Source organism: Sus scrofa, chromosome 6 (genome assembly GCF_000003025.6).
Source record: "Sus scrofa isolate TJ Tabasco breed Duroc chromosome 6, Sscrofa11.1, whole genome shotgun sequence".
In the NCBI taxonomy this organism is placed as follows: Eukaryota; Metazoa; Chordata; class Mammalia; order Artiodactyla; family Suidae; genus Sus; species Sus scrofa.
Window position 1 is genome coordinate 61,997,958 of NC_010448.4, and position 17,533 is coordinate 62,015,490.

The 17,533-nt window shown below is 48.2% G+C and overlaps 1 protein-coding gene across 7 annotated transcripts; it reads left to right on the top strand.

The window, feature by feature from the left end:
• On the top strand, positions 5,316-15,943 carry LOC110261320 (zinc finger protein OZF-like). Of its 7 annotated transcripts, none has more exons than XM_021097316.1 (4): positions 5,316-5,584; positions 9,673-11,173; positions 11,409-11,535; positions 13,605-15,943. In XM_021097316.1, exons 2-4 carry the CDS (start codon positions 11,018-11,020, stop codon positions 15,101-15,103), a joined length of 1,782 nt encoding a protein of 593 aa, XP_020952975.1. In that variant the 5' UTR covers positions 5,316-5,584; positions 9,673-11,017; the 3' UTR covers positions 15,104-15,943. The 7 variants fall into 7 exon arrangements, with proteins under 7 accessions (XP_020952975.1, XP_020952973.1, XP_020952976.1 ...); XM_021097314.1 differs by having other exon boundaries at positions 9,673-9,995; XM_021097317.1 differs by having other exon boundaries at positions 9,800-11,173.

Genomic DNA, 17,533 nt, shown 5'->3' on the forward strand with positions numbered 1-17,533 from the left:
CAACAAATATTATCTTATTCTTCTTCAACTTTATATAGATCAAAACTTCAGAGATAACTTTGTAGGCTCCAATATGTGCAGTCAAGGTGAGACAGGCCAGGACCTTCCTGGTAACCTTTGCTGCAATGATTGCACCGAGAAAAACATCTCTTCAAGCAACAGAATACAACGACATTATAAGGCACTAAAAATAACTGTGCAGTGAGGCAAGTTATGAACTATGAGATACCAAAAAAAAAAAAAAAAAAAAAAAAAGCAGACTACCACTTTTTCTTTTTTTTTTTTTTGTCTTTTTAGGGCAATAGCCACAGCATACACAGTTTCCCAGGTTAGGGGTCGAATCGGAGCTGTAGCCGCTGGCCTACGCCACAGCCACAGCAATGCCACATCCCGAGCCACATCTGGGACCTACACCACAGCTCACGGCACCGCCAGATCCTTAACAAGGCCGGATCCTTAACCCACTGAGGGAGGCCAGGGATGAACCTGCATCCTCACGGATGTCAGTCAGATTCGTTTCTGCTCAGCCACGAGGGGAGCCCCCCAACTACCACTTCTGAGGGATCCTAAGTAAAACGAGGATCCTGTGCATGATCGCTGCGCTTAGCGCCTCCAGGGGAGTGACATTCTACCTAAGCCAACCCTCTGGTCCAACCCCTGGACCCACCCCTACCCTCAACCCATTTAAGGGAGCAGCACACACACCCAGTTCCCCAGGGAACAAGCAGGGGATTGAGTTACTTCCCTCCCCTCCCACGCATGGCAGCAGAGTCCCAGGAAAACCTTGCCTGAATTTCTCATCTGGTCTCTTTGCAATTTCTACTGATTAAGGAAGCTATGAACCTGGTCAGTAACAAAGGGAGAAGAAAGAAAAGAGTCAGCCAGGATCTCGACAGGGGAAAAGGATGATGGCTCTAAGGAAGCCTTGGAAGAAGTCGATGATGTGACCTTCCGCCTTGTTTCCCACACAAAATAAGTCCTTCCCGCGCAGGGATATTTCAGTGTTCGTGTTAAAAGCCGAGTAAGCCCAACGAATTTTTCCATATGATATTTCTCCTCAGGAGTTCCTGTTGTGGCTCAGGGGTTAATGAACCCGACGAGCATCCATGAGGATGTGGGTTCGATCCCTGACCTCGCTCAGTGGCTTAAGGATCCGGCGTTGCCGTGAGCTGTGGTGTGGGTCAAAGAGGGGGCTCGGATCCCACGTGGCTGTGGCTCTGGCATAGGCTGGCGGCTACAGCTCTGATTCGACCCCTAGCCCGGGAACCTCCATATGCCCCGGTAAGCAGCCCTAGAAATGGCAAAAAGACAAAAAAAAAAAAAAAAAAGAATGGATCAGAGTTTCCCGGTGGCCCAGTGGTTAAGGATCGGGCATTGTCACTGCTGTGGGGCTGGTTTGAAGTCTGGTCCGGGAATTTCTGCATGCCACTGGCGTGGTCACTCCCTCAACAAAAGAGTAAATGAATCAAGCTCTTTCTTCCTTTTTCTATATTTTGAGGAAACCAAAAAGAAATCATGGCAAAATTCTTTGCGGAGGATTTCTGGCTAATGAATGCAGAAATAGCAATAGTAATATGTTCAAATGTTTTAACAACTTATAAAATAATCAACTACCCAATGATCATCAGAACATGCAGACAATAAATAAAAGATGCATGGCAGGAGTTCCCATTGTGGCTCAGTGGGTTACAAACCCGATTAGTATCCATGAGGATGCTGGTTCGATCCCTGGCCTCATTCAGTGGGTTAAAGATCTGGCATTGCTGTGACCGTGGCATAGTAGGCCAGCACCTGTAGTTCTGATTCCACCCCTAGCCTGGGAACTTCCATATGTTGCAGGTGCAGCCCTGAAAAAGAAAAAAAAAAAGTAAAATAAATAAAAAGATGCATGGAAAACTGGTACTGGATAGAAACACTAATAACACTGGAAACGAGTTGTAAAAGAGAGACACCAAGACATCGGAGCAGCCTTCTCTGATGCAGCCACAGTTTCTCAACATTGCGTATGGAGTATTATGAGCAAAGGCTGAATCTGGATTTCAGTTTTTTTTGGATGACAAGACTATTTACTGACACGGGTCATAAAATTCTGTTATTCATGATAAGCTCAAAGTGACTTTGATTTTTTTTTTGACCTGGCAAGTGGCAAGTGGAAGTTGCTGAGCCAGGGATGCAACCTGAGCCACAGCAGTGAAAATGCCAGTTCCCTAACATGCTGAGCCACCATGTTCAGCCAAGAATAGCTTCTGCCTCCATCTATACATAAAATCCTTTGTAATGTAAACCTTTCTTTACCATTAAAATCTTCCAGCTTTCATTCCCTAGAAGAACACCTTTTGGGTTGCTACTTGAATGTGTGTCTCAAACTGCAATTCCCTGATCCCAAGCAAATGTGTTGTGCTTAATTATTATTATTATTATTATTTTGTCTTTTTTTTTTCTTTTTCTAGGGCTACTCCCGCGGCATATGGAGATTCCCAGGCTAGGGGTCCAATTGGAGCTGTAGCTGCCAGCCTACACCAGAGCCACAGCAACTCAGGATCTGAGCCTCGCCTGCAACCTACACCACACCTCATGGCCATGCTGGATCCTTAACCCACTGAGCAAGGCCGGGGATCAAACCTGCAACCTCATGGCTCCTAGTAGGATTCATTAACCACTGAGCCATGACGGGAACTCCATGTTGTGCTTAATTATTACCTCTCAGGTTTCTTTAGGTCAACACTATCCACGACAGACTTCGTTATCTAAACTTTTTTTTTTAAGTCTTTTTAGGGCTGCACCTGCGGCACATGGAGGTTCCCAGGCTAGGAGTTGAATCGGAGCTACAGCTGCCAGCCTATGCCACAGCCACAGCTATGCCAGATCCGAACCGCGCTGGCAATCTGTACCACAGGTCATGGCAACGCCGTATCCTTACCCACTGATTGAGGCCAGGGATCAAACCTGCATTCTCATGGACGCTAGTCACATTCATTTTTGCGGAGCCATGACGGGAGCTCCTAAATTTTTGTATTTATTTGGACAGCCAATGAAGAAGAATGCTAAGATATTTTGTTGACATAATTCCCTTCCTTACTTGTTATTCCAAAATCTTAATGACTTGATTTTTCTTACTTGAATATTCTTCAAGGTTTGCTTAAAAAAGAAAAACAACAAATAAGGATTGCAGAATTTCCCAAATGGAAAGCTTTTTCCTTTCTTGCATATGTTTGTTTTCTTTTTAAGATTTTAACTTTTTTATTATTACTTATTTACAATGTTCTGTCAATTTCTGCTGCACAACAAAGTGACCAGGATACACACACACACACACACACACACACACACACACACACACACACACACATTCTTTTTCTGACATTATACACTATCATGCTCTACCATAAGTAACTAGATATAGTTCCCTGGGCTATACAACAGGATATCATTGCTTATCCACTGCAAATGCAAATAGTTTGCATCTACTAACCCCAAACTCCTAGTCCATCCCAATCCTTCCCCCTGACCCTTGGCAACCACAAGTCTGTTTTTCACGTCTGTGAGTTTGTTTCTTTTCTGTAGACAGGTTCATTTCTGCCATATATTAGATTCCAGATATAAGTGATATCATATGGTATTGGTCTTTCTCTTTCTGACTTTACTTCACTTAGTATGATAGTCTCTGGTTCCATCCGAGTTGCTGCAAATGGCATTATTTTGTTTTTTATATGGGTGAGCAGTATTACATTGTGTATATAAACCAGATCTTTTTAATCCATTCATCTGCCAGTGGACATTTAGATTATTTCCATGTCTTTGCTACTGTGAAGAGTGCGGCAATGAACACAGGAGTATATGTATATTTTTCAATGAAAGTTTTGTTCAGATATATCCCCAGGGATGGGATTGCTGGGTCTTATGGTAGTTCTATATGGAATCTTTTTTTCTCTTCTCCCCCCCCAAAAAAAAACACCTTTTTTGGCCACACCTGCCTCAACATACATACCGATGTGTATGTATATCTGAGTAATTTAAGTTTGTTTGTTTGTATGTTTTCTGCCTTTTGTCTTTTTAGGGCCCCAGGCTAGGGGTCTAATCCGAACTGTTGCTGCCAGCCTACACCAGGGCCACAGCAATGCCAGATCCTTAACCCACTGAGCGAGGCCTGGGATGGAACCTGCAACCTCATGATTCCTAGTCAGATTCGTTTCCACTGCGCCGCTACGGGAACGCCTGGGTGGTTTAAGTTTAATTTGGAAATATTTTGCCTCTGTACAAGCCAATACTTCAGTGCATGTTTCCTAAGAGCACATTTGATATTAGAGCATTATCATAATCAGTAAGTTCAGTATTGGTAAAATACTCTTATTTATTGCACAGTACATGCTCAAATGTCATCATTCATCCCCTGTTGTATTGTCCCTGTTATTTTCCCTAGTCTGTGACCAAATGCACTTCAGCGTGGTGCAGGCATGGCCAAAAAGAGAAAAAAATACAACAAAAATAGTAAGTATTTTGTACTTTATTATTGCCTCTCTGATTTATTTAGGTTTATTGCCGCTTGGGCTAAGTCTTTACATGATAGACTTCTATGATCTAATTTTATGGGGTGTTTTTTAGCCAGTAATACAAATATTTTGAACATAATTCCGTTTGTGGTTTTTTGGTTTTGGGTTTTTTTTTTTTGCTTTTGCTTTTTTGGGCCGAATCTGGAACATATGGAGGTTCCCAGGCTAGGGGTCCAGTCAGACCTACAGCTGCAGGCCTAACCACAGTCACAGCAAGGCGGGATCTGAGCCACAGCTCATGACAACACCGGATCCTTAACCCACTGAGCAAGGCCAGGGATTGAACCCACAACCTCATGGTTCCTCGTCAGATTCGTTTCCGCGGCGCCATTACGGGACCTCCATAATTCCGTTTTTCATTACAAAATTCTAATGACTTGACTTTTCTTACGTGGAAATTCTCCCAAGTTTTTCATAAAAAACAAAAGCAACAAATAAGGACTGTAGCTACTTGCAGTCTTTTCACAACTGGAATGATTTCCGCCCCCAAATCTTGCATTGCTTTGATGTTTAGAAATGCGAATTAAATCATACTTTTACAAAGATTATAGGTATAGGCTTTGCTGTGTCTATTTTGATGTGTTTTAAATTTGTTCTTCCCCCAGGGACTTGCTACATTAACGCCCTGGAAGTTGGCGCATCACAAACCCGTGGTGAGAGGAACTACATTACCCAGAGGACTGTGCGCAGACCGGCCTTGCGCTCCGCACCAATGACCGCCCAGGCTGGGGCTTTTCCGGAAATGTGACTAGCAGGGGGGCGGGACTTCCGGCGTCTTTCCGATGGCGGTTGTTTGGCGGCTTTTGCTGCTGTCGCCAGGAGCCGAGGCTCTAAATCAGTGGGTGGAACCGAGGTAACGGAGACTGGAAAGCGCCCGAGGGGGCGCGGTCCACACTGCACGGGAGTGAGCGGGTTGCGGAACGTGCTTCCGGGATTATCGACCCAGGTCTCCGCCGTCATCACGCTCTAGTCTCCCGGCACCACTGCGCCCAAAGGGTCCTATGGCAACCAGCGTGCCAAAGGCCACGGCCCAGGTGACTCTTACGCCCCCAGATCCTGATCCATATCCCCAAGCCCCTAATGAGGGTCTTCCGCTCAGGGCACTGTGGTTCAGCCCCCTGTCTCCAGAATATTAGGTGTGCGTGTGTGGTGGCCCCATTTCTGACAGGTGTGTGAAGTGAGAAGATTGTTAAATGTTCAAGGGCGTGGGCGCGGCACGTGCACATCCTTGGAGGTGCACGAGGGACAGGAGCATTTGGGAATCCTGGGTTCTGACTCTTTTCCTCGGAGAAGACAATTTGAGGAGGAGTCACTAGTCTGAATTTTCTGGGGTTCTGGAGCATTGTGAATAAAGCAGGACGGCGATCTGAGAGTTTTAAAACTATTTGAAAAGCTGCTCAGAGGAGAACAGACTAGGGAGGAGATGATGAGGGTGAAGGCAAGAAGACCTGGAGAGCCTACTGCCTTGTTTTATTTTTGGCCATGCATGTGACATGTGGGAATTCTGGGGCCAGGGATGGAACTTGATCCACTGCAGTGAAAATGCCAGATCCTTAACCCACTGTGCCACAAGGGAACTCCGAGCCTACTGCATTAGGCTCCAGAGAATAAGGTGGTTCCTGGACCAGAGTGGTGGCTATAGTATATGTTGACCTGAAACAAATAAAATGCCTGCTATTTCTCATGCAAATGTGTTTTTTTTTTTCCCCCTGAATAATCAAGGAATTGCATTTGGGGTGTGCAGGATTGGTCAGCTAAAATTTTTATAGAGATTTAAAAAGGAAGTTGGGAATTTCCACCATGGCTCATCGGTTAATGAACCCATCTAGGATCCATGAGGATGCGGGTTCGATCCTCAGTGGGTTAAGGATCCTTTGTTGCTGTGAGCTGTGGTGTAGGTGGCAGATGTGTCTTGGATCTGGTGGTGTTGTGGCTCTGGTGTAGGCCAGTGGCTACAGCGCTGATTCAACCCCTAGGCTGGGAACCTCCATATGCTGCAGGTGTGGCCCTAAAAAGCAAAAATAAATAAATAAAAAGAAGTTAGAAAGACTATAGTTACCAAAGTCCCTGGCTTTTCATTGGCTGAGTCCTTTCCAGGATAGTGTTTCTTTCTCCTTTTGAACTCCACTGCTGTCTTAGGTCAGTGAGGCCTACCTTTCTGTGTTGCCAATTCTAGGTAAGGTTTCTGCTTATTGATTTTTTTATTAAGGAATGTAAGTACTAAGATTCCTAATAAACGTTAAAAATAATTGGGGGAGTTCTGTTGTGGTGCATCGGAAATGAATCCGACTAGGAACCATGAGGTTACAGGTTCGATCCCTGGCCTCTCTTAGTAGGTTAAGGATCTGATGTTGCCATGAGCTGTGGTGTAGGTCACAGATGCAGCTCAGATCTGGCATTGCTGTGGCCGGCAGCTGTAGCTCCGATTAGACCTCTAGCCTGGGAACCTCCATGTGCCGCGAGTGTGGCCCTAAAAAGCAAAAAAAGGAAAAAGATAATTGGGGCGTTCCCATTGTGGTGCAGTGGAAATGAATCTGACTAGTCTTCATGAGGATGCAGCTTCCATCCCTGGCCTCTCTTCAGTGGGTTGGGGATCTGGCATTGCTGTGAGCTCTGGTGTGTGTTGCAGTTGTGGCTCGGATCCCATGTGGCTGTGGCTGTGGCTGTGGCTGTGGCCGTGGCCGGCAGCTGTAGCTCCGATTCAGCCCCTACCTGGGAACTTCCATAAGCTGCAGGTGCGGCCCTAAAAACCAAAATTAATAATAATAATAATATCAATTGGTCGTATTTCCTGCCACAGCGAATGTGGCTCTGAAAGGCAGAGTAAAGGCCAGTGAAGGCCTTCTTTAGCTGACCATCGGAAGAGGTGAGATGAGCAGGTGATGTGCGAAATTGGCTTCAGGGAGAGATTACAACCTGCATTTGGGACATGCTTCTGAGATTCCCAAAGTTGCGGTAACCTCTGTGCTGTGGAGTCTCTCGTCTGTCATTGAGGGAGGAGGAGGTGGCTCAGCGATGTGCCTGGGGGGACCGCTGAAGGCCGCGACTTGGGCCAAGTCTGGAGGTCAAATTTAGGAGGGAACGTCTTGTCTTGTCGCTTTGCTGTGAGAGGTGACGTGAGAGGCAAGAAGAGAGAGCTGGCACTGGAGGGCAGGGCAAAGTGGGTGGGACCTCGTGAGGCCGCCTGAAGCGGGAGGGCCCCGAGGTTCCAGGGCTTCCTGGGGAAGCAAGGGTATAAGGAGCCAGGCCTGGGCTGGAGTTGGAGAAGGAGAAGGAGGTGTGAGGGGACATAGCTCGACTACTCTCAACCCTCAGCAGAGTGTCCAGTCCTTGTGGAGCCAGAAGGAGGTCAGCCTTGCTGGGGGAGCACCCAGGCCCCCTCAAGGGCACAGGTGCCTCAGCTCTCCCAGGAAACTACATGAAAAAAAAGTTTACTATCTTGAGCAAGTTAATTTTGTGTTAGAGCGTAGTAATTGCTTAAAATGAGGCTATGTATCTGCTATAGTAATAAATGTATGTTTAGGTTTTGTTTTGGGCTCTTCATACAGAGTTCTGAACTCCTTGGAATCTCCTGGGCGTTAGGACTGGGTTTTTTGTTCTTGTTGTTGTTATTCACCATTAGACTCTTTTATCACACAGGAGTTATAAATTGTAACTATAATGAGGTGACGTGGGATGGGCCCCTAGATATCCTCAAGATTCAAGTGGTCACAGTTCCTTTTGTGGCTCAGGGAAACAAACCCAACTAGGATCCATGAAGATGCACGTTTGATCCCTGGCCTGGTTCAGCATCTGGCATTGCTGTGAGCTGAGTTCCTGTGACTGTGGCCTAGGTCAGTGGCTGCAGCTCTGATTTGACCCCCTAGCCTGTACTTCCATATGCCACATGTGTGGCCCTAAAAAGCAAAAGAAAAAAAAAACAAGATTGGAGTGGTCATCACACTAAATCAGAAAAATTTGGTGATTGGAAGATTAAACTTTCAAGGATTTTCCGTTGTGGCACAGCAGAAAGGAAACTGACTGCTGCCCATGAGGAGGTGTGTTCGATCCCTGGCAGTGCTCAGTGGGTTGAGGACCTGGTGTCGCTGTGAGCTGTGGTGTAGGTTGTGAAAGAAGCTTTGATCTTGTTTTGTTGTGACTGTGGGTTAGGCTGGCAGCGCAGCTCCAATATGACCCCTAGCCCTGGAACTTTTTTTTTTTTTTTGTCTCTCTGCCTTTTCTAGGGCCACACCCACAGTATATGGAGGTCCCCAGGCTAGGGGTGGAATCGGAGCCGTAGCTGCCGGCCTACACCACAGCTCACGGCCATGCCGGATCCTTAACCCACTGAGCGAGGCCAGGGATCGAACCTGCAACCTCATGGTTCCTAGTCGGATTCGTTAAGCAGTGAGCCATGACGGGAACTCTCTGGGAACTTTCACATGCAGCAGGTATGGTCCTAGAAAGAAAAAAGAAAAAAAGAGAGAGCAGATTAAACTTTTAGGTCCATGTAGGACTCCCCAAGTACCAGAGGGGAATTGGAGTTCAGGAATAAAAGCAGCTAAAGAATGAAATCCAGAAAGCTTCTGGATTGGTGAGCATGTTGACATGAGGAAAGTGCCTGGAGGGTGGCATGTCCGAAAATGGCCTGGAAACTCTGCTGCCCTCAAACCACCCCTCACTCCCCACCCCCACACCTAGACCTAGACGTCTCTTCCATTTGGCTGTTCCCGAATCGTATCCATTGTAGTAAACGGGAAAAAGTTAAAAAAAAAAAAAAAAAGTGTTTTCCTAATTTTGTGAATCATTTTAGAAAAATGTCCAAACTAAGGAGGCTTTCCTGGGGAACCCTGACTTTGTAGCCTAGTGACCCGGAAGTAGTGGTAGCCTGGGGGCCTGGGTTCGCAGCTGACTTCATCCAAGAGGGCAGCTCATGGGACCGATCCCTTCAAACCTGTGGATTCTGTTGCGGTGTCAGGTAGTTCACTGATAAAAATGAATTGCAGGCCACCACGATGGTGTCGTAAGTTAGATAGTTGGTGGTCGAAGAGATGTTTCGGCTCAAAAATGCTTGAGAGACACGTAAGGAAAAGCTAGCAGTCGAGGACGTTTGCAGAAATGTTAACCCTGTGTTCTGTAACAGGTGAGCCTGAACAGGGGCGAGGCAGTCATTCATTTGATGTCTACGCAGCATTCTGAAAGAGACGTCTAGAAGTCGCCCTTGTGCACATAAGGACAGTGATGTGCTCGGTGGTTGCATGTTTGTCCAGGGCGCTAGACTTGTCCGGCTCCAGCTCCGAAGACCGAGAAACTGAGGGCGGAGGTCGGCCTGAGATCACTCATCTCCAGGACGAAGAAAGGAAGAACCGGCTCAGCCACTCCGTCCTCCCCAGGCCGCCTTCACCTCAGCTCGTCCTCTTTTCACAGGGTCCCCAAGGAGCTGCCGTAGGTATGGTCCCCGCACAGGTAAGTCTGCCGGACGTCGTCCCCTCCCCTGGCCCCGACGCCCAGACTTAGGATCCAGTGTTGTCCTGGGATGGTCGGTCCTTCGCTCTGGACCCCTGGGGTCCCCTCAGGCCCGGGAAGCTTGGCGACAGGCGTTGTCCTGAGGTGTTCAAATGTGTCCAGTGGAAAAGGTCAAGGGATAAGCTGTTCCTTAGCCCCGGGAGTCAGCCTGTCCCTGTGGCCGGAGGCGAGGGGGCGAGGGGAGTGTCCGGGGATCTGCAGGACCCGTGACCTGGGCCAATAAAGCTGGGTGGCAGGAAGTTCCCATTGTGGCACAGCGGACATGAATCCAACTAGTGTCCATGAAGACATGGGTTCGATCCCTGGCCTGCTCGGTGGGTTAAGGATCTGGCATTGCCGTGAGATGTGGTGTAGGTTGCAGATGCGGCTTGGATCTGGTGTTGCTGGGGCTGTGGTGAGGGCCGGCGGCTACAGCTCCGATTCGACCCCTCACCTGGGTGTCTCAGGGGAGGTGTCAGGTGGGCAGCTGGGAACACACATCTGGAGGTGAGGGAGGGGGTTTCGCTTGGGAGAGTCTCCCAGGCAGGTGGCTGGTGTGCAGACCTTGTCACACTCAAGGCCCTGCAGGTCCCGGTGCCCGGAAGGTGGGGAGGGGATTCTCCATGGCCTGGCTCAGGTGCCCGGGCCCCTGGCCGGGGTGGCTGTCATCACTGAGGATGAGGCAGGACAGTGACCGTGAGTGTGGGGGTGGGAGGGGTCCTGATGGCGCAGAGGCGTCTCGGTGGGTGAGGAAGGTACCGAGGGGGAAGCAGGGATGGGGTTCGGATGCCGGGAGGGCAGGCCTGGTGCCTTATTTCCCCTCCAGGGCCTCAGAGCTTTGCACGGACTGTGTTGGAGCCTGAAGGGTGTCAGGCTGGGTGACAGAGTTGCTGAAGGGAAATGGTGCTTTTTTTCCCCTTCCAGGGAACAGAGGTGCCTAGGGCCTGCGGCAGAGGGGCAGGGGCGGCGGAGGGGTGAGGACCATGGCCTGGCTCCGGAGGGGCAGCGATCCTGCAGGGCTGGATGGCGGAGAGGGAGGGGGTGTGAAGATGTCCTCGGGGCCGGGCTACAGGCTTTCGTCCGGAAGGCTGAGCATTCGTGTCACCGTGTGCGGCCTGATCCCTGGGCTCCCTGGAGAGGTGACTTAACAGAGGCCTGGGGTGTGTGGCAGCCTGGGGCATGGAGGGCACTGCCTGTCTTCCCATCTGCTCTGACTGGTGGGTGGAGACCGTGATCAGAGGGACATGAATGAAAGCAGGTCCCTGGGCATCAGGACCTGGAATCTCCCTTGGGCCGGGGCCATGGGAGGCGGTTGGAGACCTGGGGGTGCTGGTTACCGAGGCTGCTGTAATCTCATCTGTCCCCTGATGACAGGGCCATGTGACCTTTGAGGATGTGGCTGTGTCCTTCTCCCAGGAGGAGTGGGGGCTCCTGAGCGAGGCTCAGAGACTCCTGTACTGTGATGTGATGCTGGAGAACCTGTCACTTGTGGCCTCCCTGGGTAAGACCTTGTTCCCACACCATCGCCCTGGCCTCCACTCTGCCCTGTTTCTCCTGGCTCGCTTCCCAGCCTGGACGGTGCACTCTGCGTACCTCCCTGAGTTCCTGGCCTTCGAGCTGGGTTTCCCATCCTGAGTGTGTGCCGCCCTTCACCCCACATGCCCTCAGGCCTTTCACAGAAGGGTTTGGCCTCAGAGGCTTGACGCCTGCCTGACCGATGGCATTTGGCTGTGACACTGCTCTGTATGTTAACAGTTGAAATGTGTGGAAGGTGTGTGCCGCTCGTCTGAGACCTTGCTGTGCCCGCTGTCTCAGGAATTTCAGGCACTTACATGGCCAGCATTGGGGTCAACCCTAGATTATTTTTTGAGGAGTCTCCTCAAGATTATTTTAGTAATAAATATTCCTGAAGCCTGTCATTGTTTGTTTGTTTGTTTGTTCTTTTTGCTATTTCTTGGGCTGCTCCTGTGGCATATGAAGGTTCCCAGGCTAGGGGTCTAACCTGAGCTATAGCCCCCGGCCTACACCCGAGCCACAGCAACGCCAGATCCGAGCCGCATCTGCGACCTACACCACAGCTCATGGCAACGCCGGATCCTTAACCCACTGAGCAAGGCCAGGGATCGAACCCACAACCTCCTGGTTCCTAGTTGGATTCGTTAACCACTGAGCCACGACGGGAACTTCTGAAGCCTGTCATTGTTGATTCACTCTGGACCAGTGTCTTTTTTTTTTTTTTTTTTTTTTTTTTTTTTGGTCTTTTGTTGTTGTTGTTGTTGCTATTTCTTGGGCCGCTCCCGCGGCATATGGAGGTTCCCAGGCTAGGGGTCTCATCGGAGCTGTAGCCACTGGCCTACACCAGAGCCACAGCAACGCGGGATCCGAGCCGCATCTGCAACCTACACCACAGCTCATGGCACCGCCGGATCATTAACCCACTGAGCAAGGGCAGGGACCGAACCCACAACCTCATGGTTCAGGTCGGATTCGTTAACCACTGCGCCATGACGGGAACTCCCCAGTGTCTTTTTTTAACTGCCCAGTGGTCTCCTTAGGCCTTTGATCTGACAGGTTTCTACAGGCAACTAACTGAGGTTGAGAGGTGGAGGCAGCCCTTGGTGTCTGATGATGTGGATGCCTCTTGAGTCGTAGGAAGAGTGGTAATTGGACCCGGGGCCTGGTGCGTGGGAGCTGTAGGAAGGCATAATGACATCAGCGGGTTTTAATCCTTCCAGGGCTGTGTCCTTCATGCACTGTGGTTTCAGTCTTTAAACCCATCGTGACACTTTCTCGTTTCTGTCTGTCTTCCCCATTTTGACCCTCTGTCTGCTTTTTTGTATCTACTTATTGAATTCTTACAGTTGGCTCTTTTCTACCTCATTGTCAGCGCTTTCCCTCTGCAGTGTTCTCCCATAGAAGTTTATTCTTAGAGGTTCAAGTCATGATGAAGTCCTTGAACACTAGCCGGTCGGGTGTATTGCATTTTCCTGGATCGGGATACATGTTCTTCACAACATGCTCCTCACCACTAAAAAATCCTGCTGAACACCATTGGCCAAGGAGTGGGTTGTTGCAGGCCTCTCCCTCTCTCTTTTTTTTTTTTTTTTACTTTTTAGGGCTGCACCCATGGCCTATGTAAGTTCCCAGGCTAGGGGTTGAATCGGAGCTGCAGCTGCCAGCCTACACCAACGCCACAGCAACGTGGGACCTGAGCCACATCTGCGACGTATACCACAGCCCCCTGTGCAAGGCCAGGGATTGAACCCACATCCTCATGGATACTAATCACATTCATTCCCATTGAGCCACAACAGGAACTCCCTAGGCCTCTCTTAACATAGTGCCGTATCTTGGTTTCCTCTGTTCTTGATATTGTTAAGATCTGCCCCTATTCTGCGACCATCAGACGTCCAGTACTCACACCATCCCTTTCTACTGCCTGACCTTCCCTCCCTTGTTCCGAAAACTACCCCTTGTACTTATTCTCAGATATGTTATACACAATTCTGTAATGGGCTCGTGTCCACAAAAGTTTCCTTACACCTTATCAGCATTTTTTTTTCCGTTCAGATTGTTGGCATGGAGGAGAAGCCGAGGAAGCCATACCTGAACAGTGTGTTTCTATAGAACAAGTGGCACAAGCCAGGAACCCAAAGCTGGACCCGTCCTTCCTGAAGACTCTCACTTCTGATACATATGCTCTGGTAGCAAAAGATGCTCTCTTCCTCGCTGAGCACCAAGGAGTGTATCCTGGACCGAAACAGTCCTTTCCTGGAGCTTGTCGGAAAATGTTCACTTCTCACTTGCAGCAGCACCAGAAGCAGCTCCGTGGAGAGAAACAGCTCAGAAGGGAGGAGAACGGCACCATGCTTGTGACAAGCTGCCAAGTACTTGTATCTGATAATATGTTCACGTGCCGAGAGGTTGAGAAGGATTTCCTAGGCAGCCTGGGCTTTCTCCAGCACCAGCCCACCTGCAATGGAGAGCATCCACGGAGAAGGAGGAAGAGCAGGGAGGTCTCCTACCCTGGGCAAAGGCACTACGAGTGCAGTGAATGTGGCAAAGCCTTTACTAAAAAGTATAAATTCACGGAGCACCAGAGAGTTCACACTGGAGAAAAACCTTATGAGTGCAATGACTGCGGAAAATTCTTTAGACTCAGGGGGGGTCTTTCTCATCACCAGAGAGTTCACACTGGAGAAAAGCCTTTTGATTGCAGCAAATGTGGGAAAGTCTTCATCTACAAATGTAAACTTGTCCAGCACCAAAGAGTCCACACTGGAGAAAGACCCTACGAGTGTAATGAATGTGGGAAAGCCTATGCCCGGAAGGATTCACTTGTTCAGCACCAAAAAGTTCACACCGGAGAGAAGCCTCATAAGTGCAGTGAATGTGGGAAGCCCTTTCTATACAGAAATAAACTTCTTGTACATCAGAGGATCCATACTGGAGAAAAGCCTTTTAAGTGCACAGAATGTGGGAAGTCCTTCAGTTACAAGACAAGTCTTATTATCCATCAGAGAACCCATACTGGAGAAAGGCCTTATATGTGCAGTGAGTGTGGGAAAGCCTATGTCAACAAAAAAAGTCTTGTTGTCCACCAGAGAATTCATACTGGGGAAAAAGTTTATGAGTGTAAGAAATGTGGGAACGTCTTTACAAGCAGCTTTGCCCTCAATAAACACCAGATTGTTCACACTACACAAAGGCCTTACGAGTGCAGTGAATGTGGGAAAGCTTTCAAGAGGAAAATTAGACTCGTTGAGCACCAGAGGATCCACACTGGAGAAAGGCCCTATGAGTGTCATCAATGTGGTAAAGCATTTAAGCTGAAGAATACACTTGTCAGCCACCGAAATGTCCACATTAGATCAAAGCCTTTTAAATGCAGTGAGTGTGGGAAACCCTACAGTAACAAAACAAGCCTTGTTGTCCACCAGAGGATCCACACTGGAGTAAAGCCTTTTCAGTGCAATGAATGTGGGAAGCCTTACAGTTACAAAACAAGTCTTATTGTACATCAGAGAATCCACCGTGGAGAAAAGCCTTATGAGCATAGTTCTTTGTAGCCAGCTCCAAGCTCATAAACAATAAGAAAGTTCAGGAGTTCTTGCTGTGGCACCATGGATTACGAATCTGACTACAGCAGCTTGGGTCAGAATGCAGCTGAGGGTTCAGTCCTCGGCCTGGTACCTTAGGCTAAAGGATCTGGCGTTGCCACAGGTCAAAGCTGTGGCTTAGATTCAGTCCCTGGCCTGGGAACTTACATATACGGTGGATGTAGCTATAAAATTTTTAAAAAGAAGACATTTCACACTGGGGAAATGCTTTCTGGGCTTAGGCATTCCTTCACTTGATTTAATATGTAGCAGCACAGTACCTTTGCCTTGGAGTAGGTGATCGTGTAACTTCTGTGGGGCCAGATAAACTTTTCTTTTTCTTTCTTTTTTTGTGTGGCCACACCTGCAGCATATGGAAGTTCTCAGGCCAGTGGCAAATTGACACTGTAGTTGTGGCCTGTGCCACAGCCATAGCCACACCATATCTGAGCCACATTTGCAACCTATACCAAAGCTTGTGGCATCACCTGATCCTTAACCCACAGAGCAGGCCAGGGATGGAACCTCATCCTTATAGAGGCAGCATCGGGTCCTTAAGCTGAGCTACAACGGGAGCTCCAAGTCAACCTTTTCCGAAGTGATAGTAACCTTTGTCAAACTAACCAGAAACACCAGCACTTGAGTTCCTATACTTTTCATTCTTACAACACGTGGTATGCATAGGCTTTCTGATTTCAGTAATATAATATTTTTGTAGTAGTATCAAGTGATTTTATTTTATTTTTTTTATTATTTAATTTTTTTGGTCTTTTTGTCTTTTCTAGGGCTGAACCCATGGCATATGGAGGTTCCCAGGCTAGGGGTCGAATCGGAGCTGTAGCCACCGGCCTACACCAGAGCCACAGCAACGCGGGATCTGAGCCGTGTTTGCGACCTACACCACAGCCCATGGCAACGCCGGATCTTTAATCCACTGAGCAGGGCCAGGGATTGAATCTGCGACCTTATGGTTCCTAGTTGAATTTGTTAACCACTGCACCACGACAGGAACTCCTCAAGTGATTTTAATTTCCATTTTCCTCGGAGTTACCTGATGGCCTAGTGGTTAAGGATCCACTGTTGTCACTGCTGTGACATGGTTTGATCCCTGGCCTGGTAACTTCTGCATACTGCAGGCACAGCCAAAAAAATTTTTTTTTTCATTTCCCTCGTAACACAAGGCTTACTCGTTTTCCATGTGTTAATTTCCAGCCATATGTCATTTTTGAAATTTGTGCTCATTTCTTTTTTTTTTTTTTCTTCTTTTTGCCTTTTCTAGGGCCTCTTCTGCGGCATATGGAGGTTCCCAGGCTAGGGGTCTTATCAGAGCTGTAGCTGCTGGTCTACTCTAGAGCCACAGCAACGCCAGATCTGAGCATGTCTGCAACCTACACCACAGCTCATGGCAACGCCAGATCCGTAACCCATTGAGCGAGGCCAGGGATTGAACCCTCGACCTCATGGTTCCTAGTCAGATTCGTTAGCCACTGAGCCATGACGGGTACTCCTGTGTTCATATCTTTTGTTCTAATTACTGAGTTTTGACATTTCTTCATGGATTGTATTTTTAAAACCTGTTTAGCACAAATATTTTATTTATTTCATTTGTTCGCTGCACTTCTGGCATGTGGAAGTTCCCCAGTCAAGGACTGAACCCACACCAAACTGACCCATACCACTGTAGGGACAGTGCTGGATCCCCAACCCAGTGTGCCACAAGAGAACTCTTGTTTTATTTCTTCATGGATTATTGATTGAGGTCCTCTAAAGTAAATATTTAGCAATACATCCACGGAGTTCCCGTCGTGGCGGGAATCCAACTAGGAACCATGAGGTTGCAGGTTCGATCCCTGGCCTTGCTCAGTGGGTTAAGAATCCGGTGTTGCCGTGAGCTGTGGTATAGGTTGCAGATGCTGCTCGGATCCCGCATTGCTGTGGCTCTGGCATAGGCTGGTGGCTATTGCTCCGATTCGCCCCCTAGCCTAGGAACCTCCATATGCTGCAGAAGGGGCCCTAGAAAAGGCAAAAAGTCAAAAAGTCAAAAAAAAAAAAAAAAAAGCAATACATCCTTCTGAAATTGGGCTTTTTTTTTTTTTTTTTTTCCCTTCCTTTTTAGGGCTATACCTGCAACATATGGCAGTTCCTGGGCCAGGGGTCAAATTGGAGCTGCAGCTGTAGGCCTACGACACAACCACAGCAGCACCAGAGCCAAGCCTCATCTGCAGCCTATGCCACAGCTTGTTGTAAAGGCTGATCCTTAACCCCCTTAGTGAGGCTAGGAATTGAACCTGCATCATCCTAGATACTATGTTGAGCCGTAACAGGAACTCCAGGGTTTGGTTTTTCAATCGCCTTTCCAGATAAAATTTTATAATTTTAATGTAGTTTAATCTGTCCAAT

Bases quoted from the DNA above. Each gene is read 5' to 3' on its own strand.
- LOC110261320 (XM_021097314.1), top strand. From the start codon at position 9,771: ATGTGCTCGGTGGTTGCATGTTTGTCCAGGGCGCTAGACTTGTCCGGC. The intron at 9,996-11,408 runs GTAAGTCTGCCG...CCCTGATGACAG, and splicing joins TAGGTATGGTCCCCGCACAG to GGCCATGTGACCTTTGAGGA. The intron at 11,536-13,604 runs GTAAGACCTTGT...TTTTCCGTTCAG, and splicing joins GTCACTTGTGGCCTCCCTGG to ATTGTTGGCATGGAGGAGAA.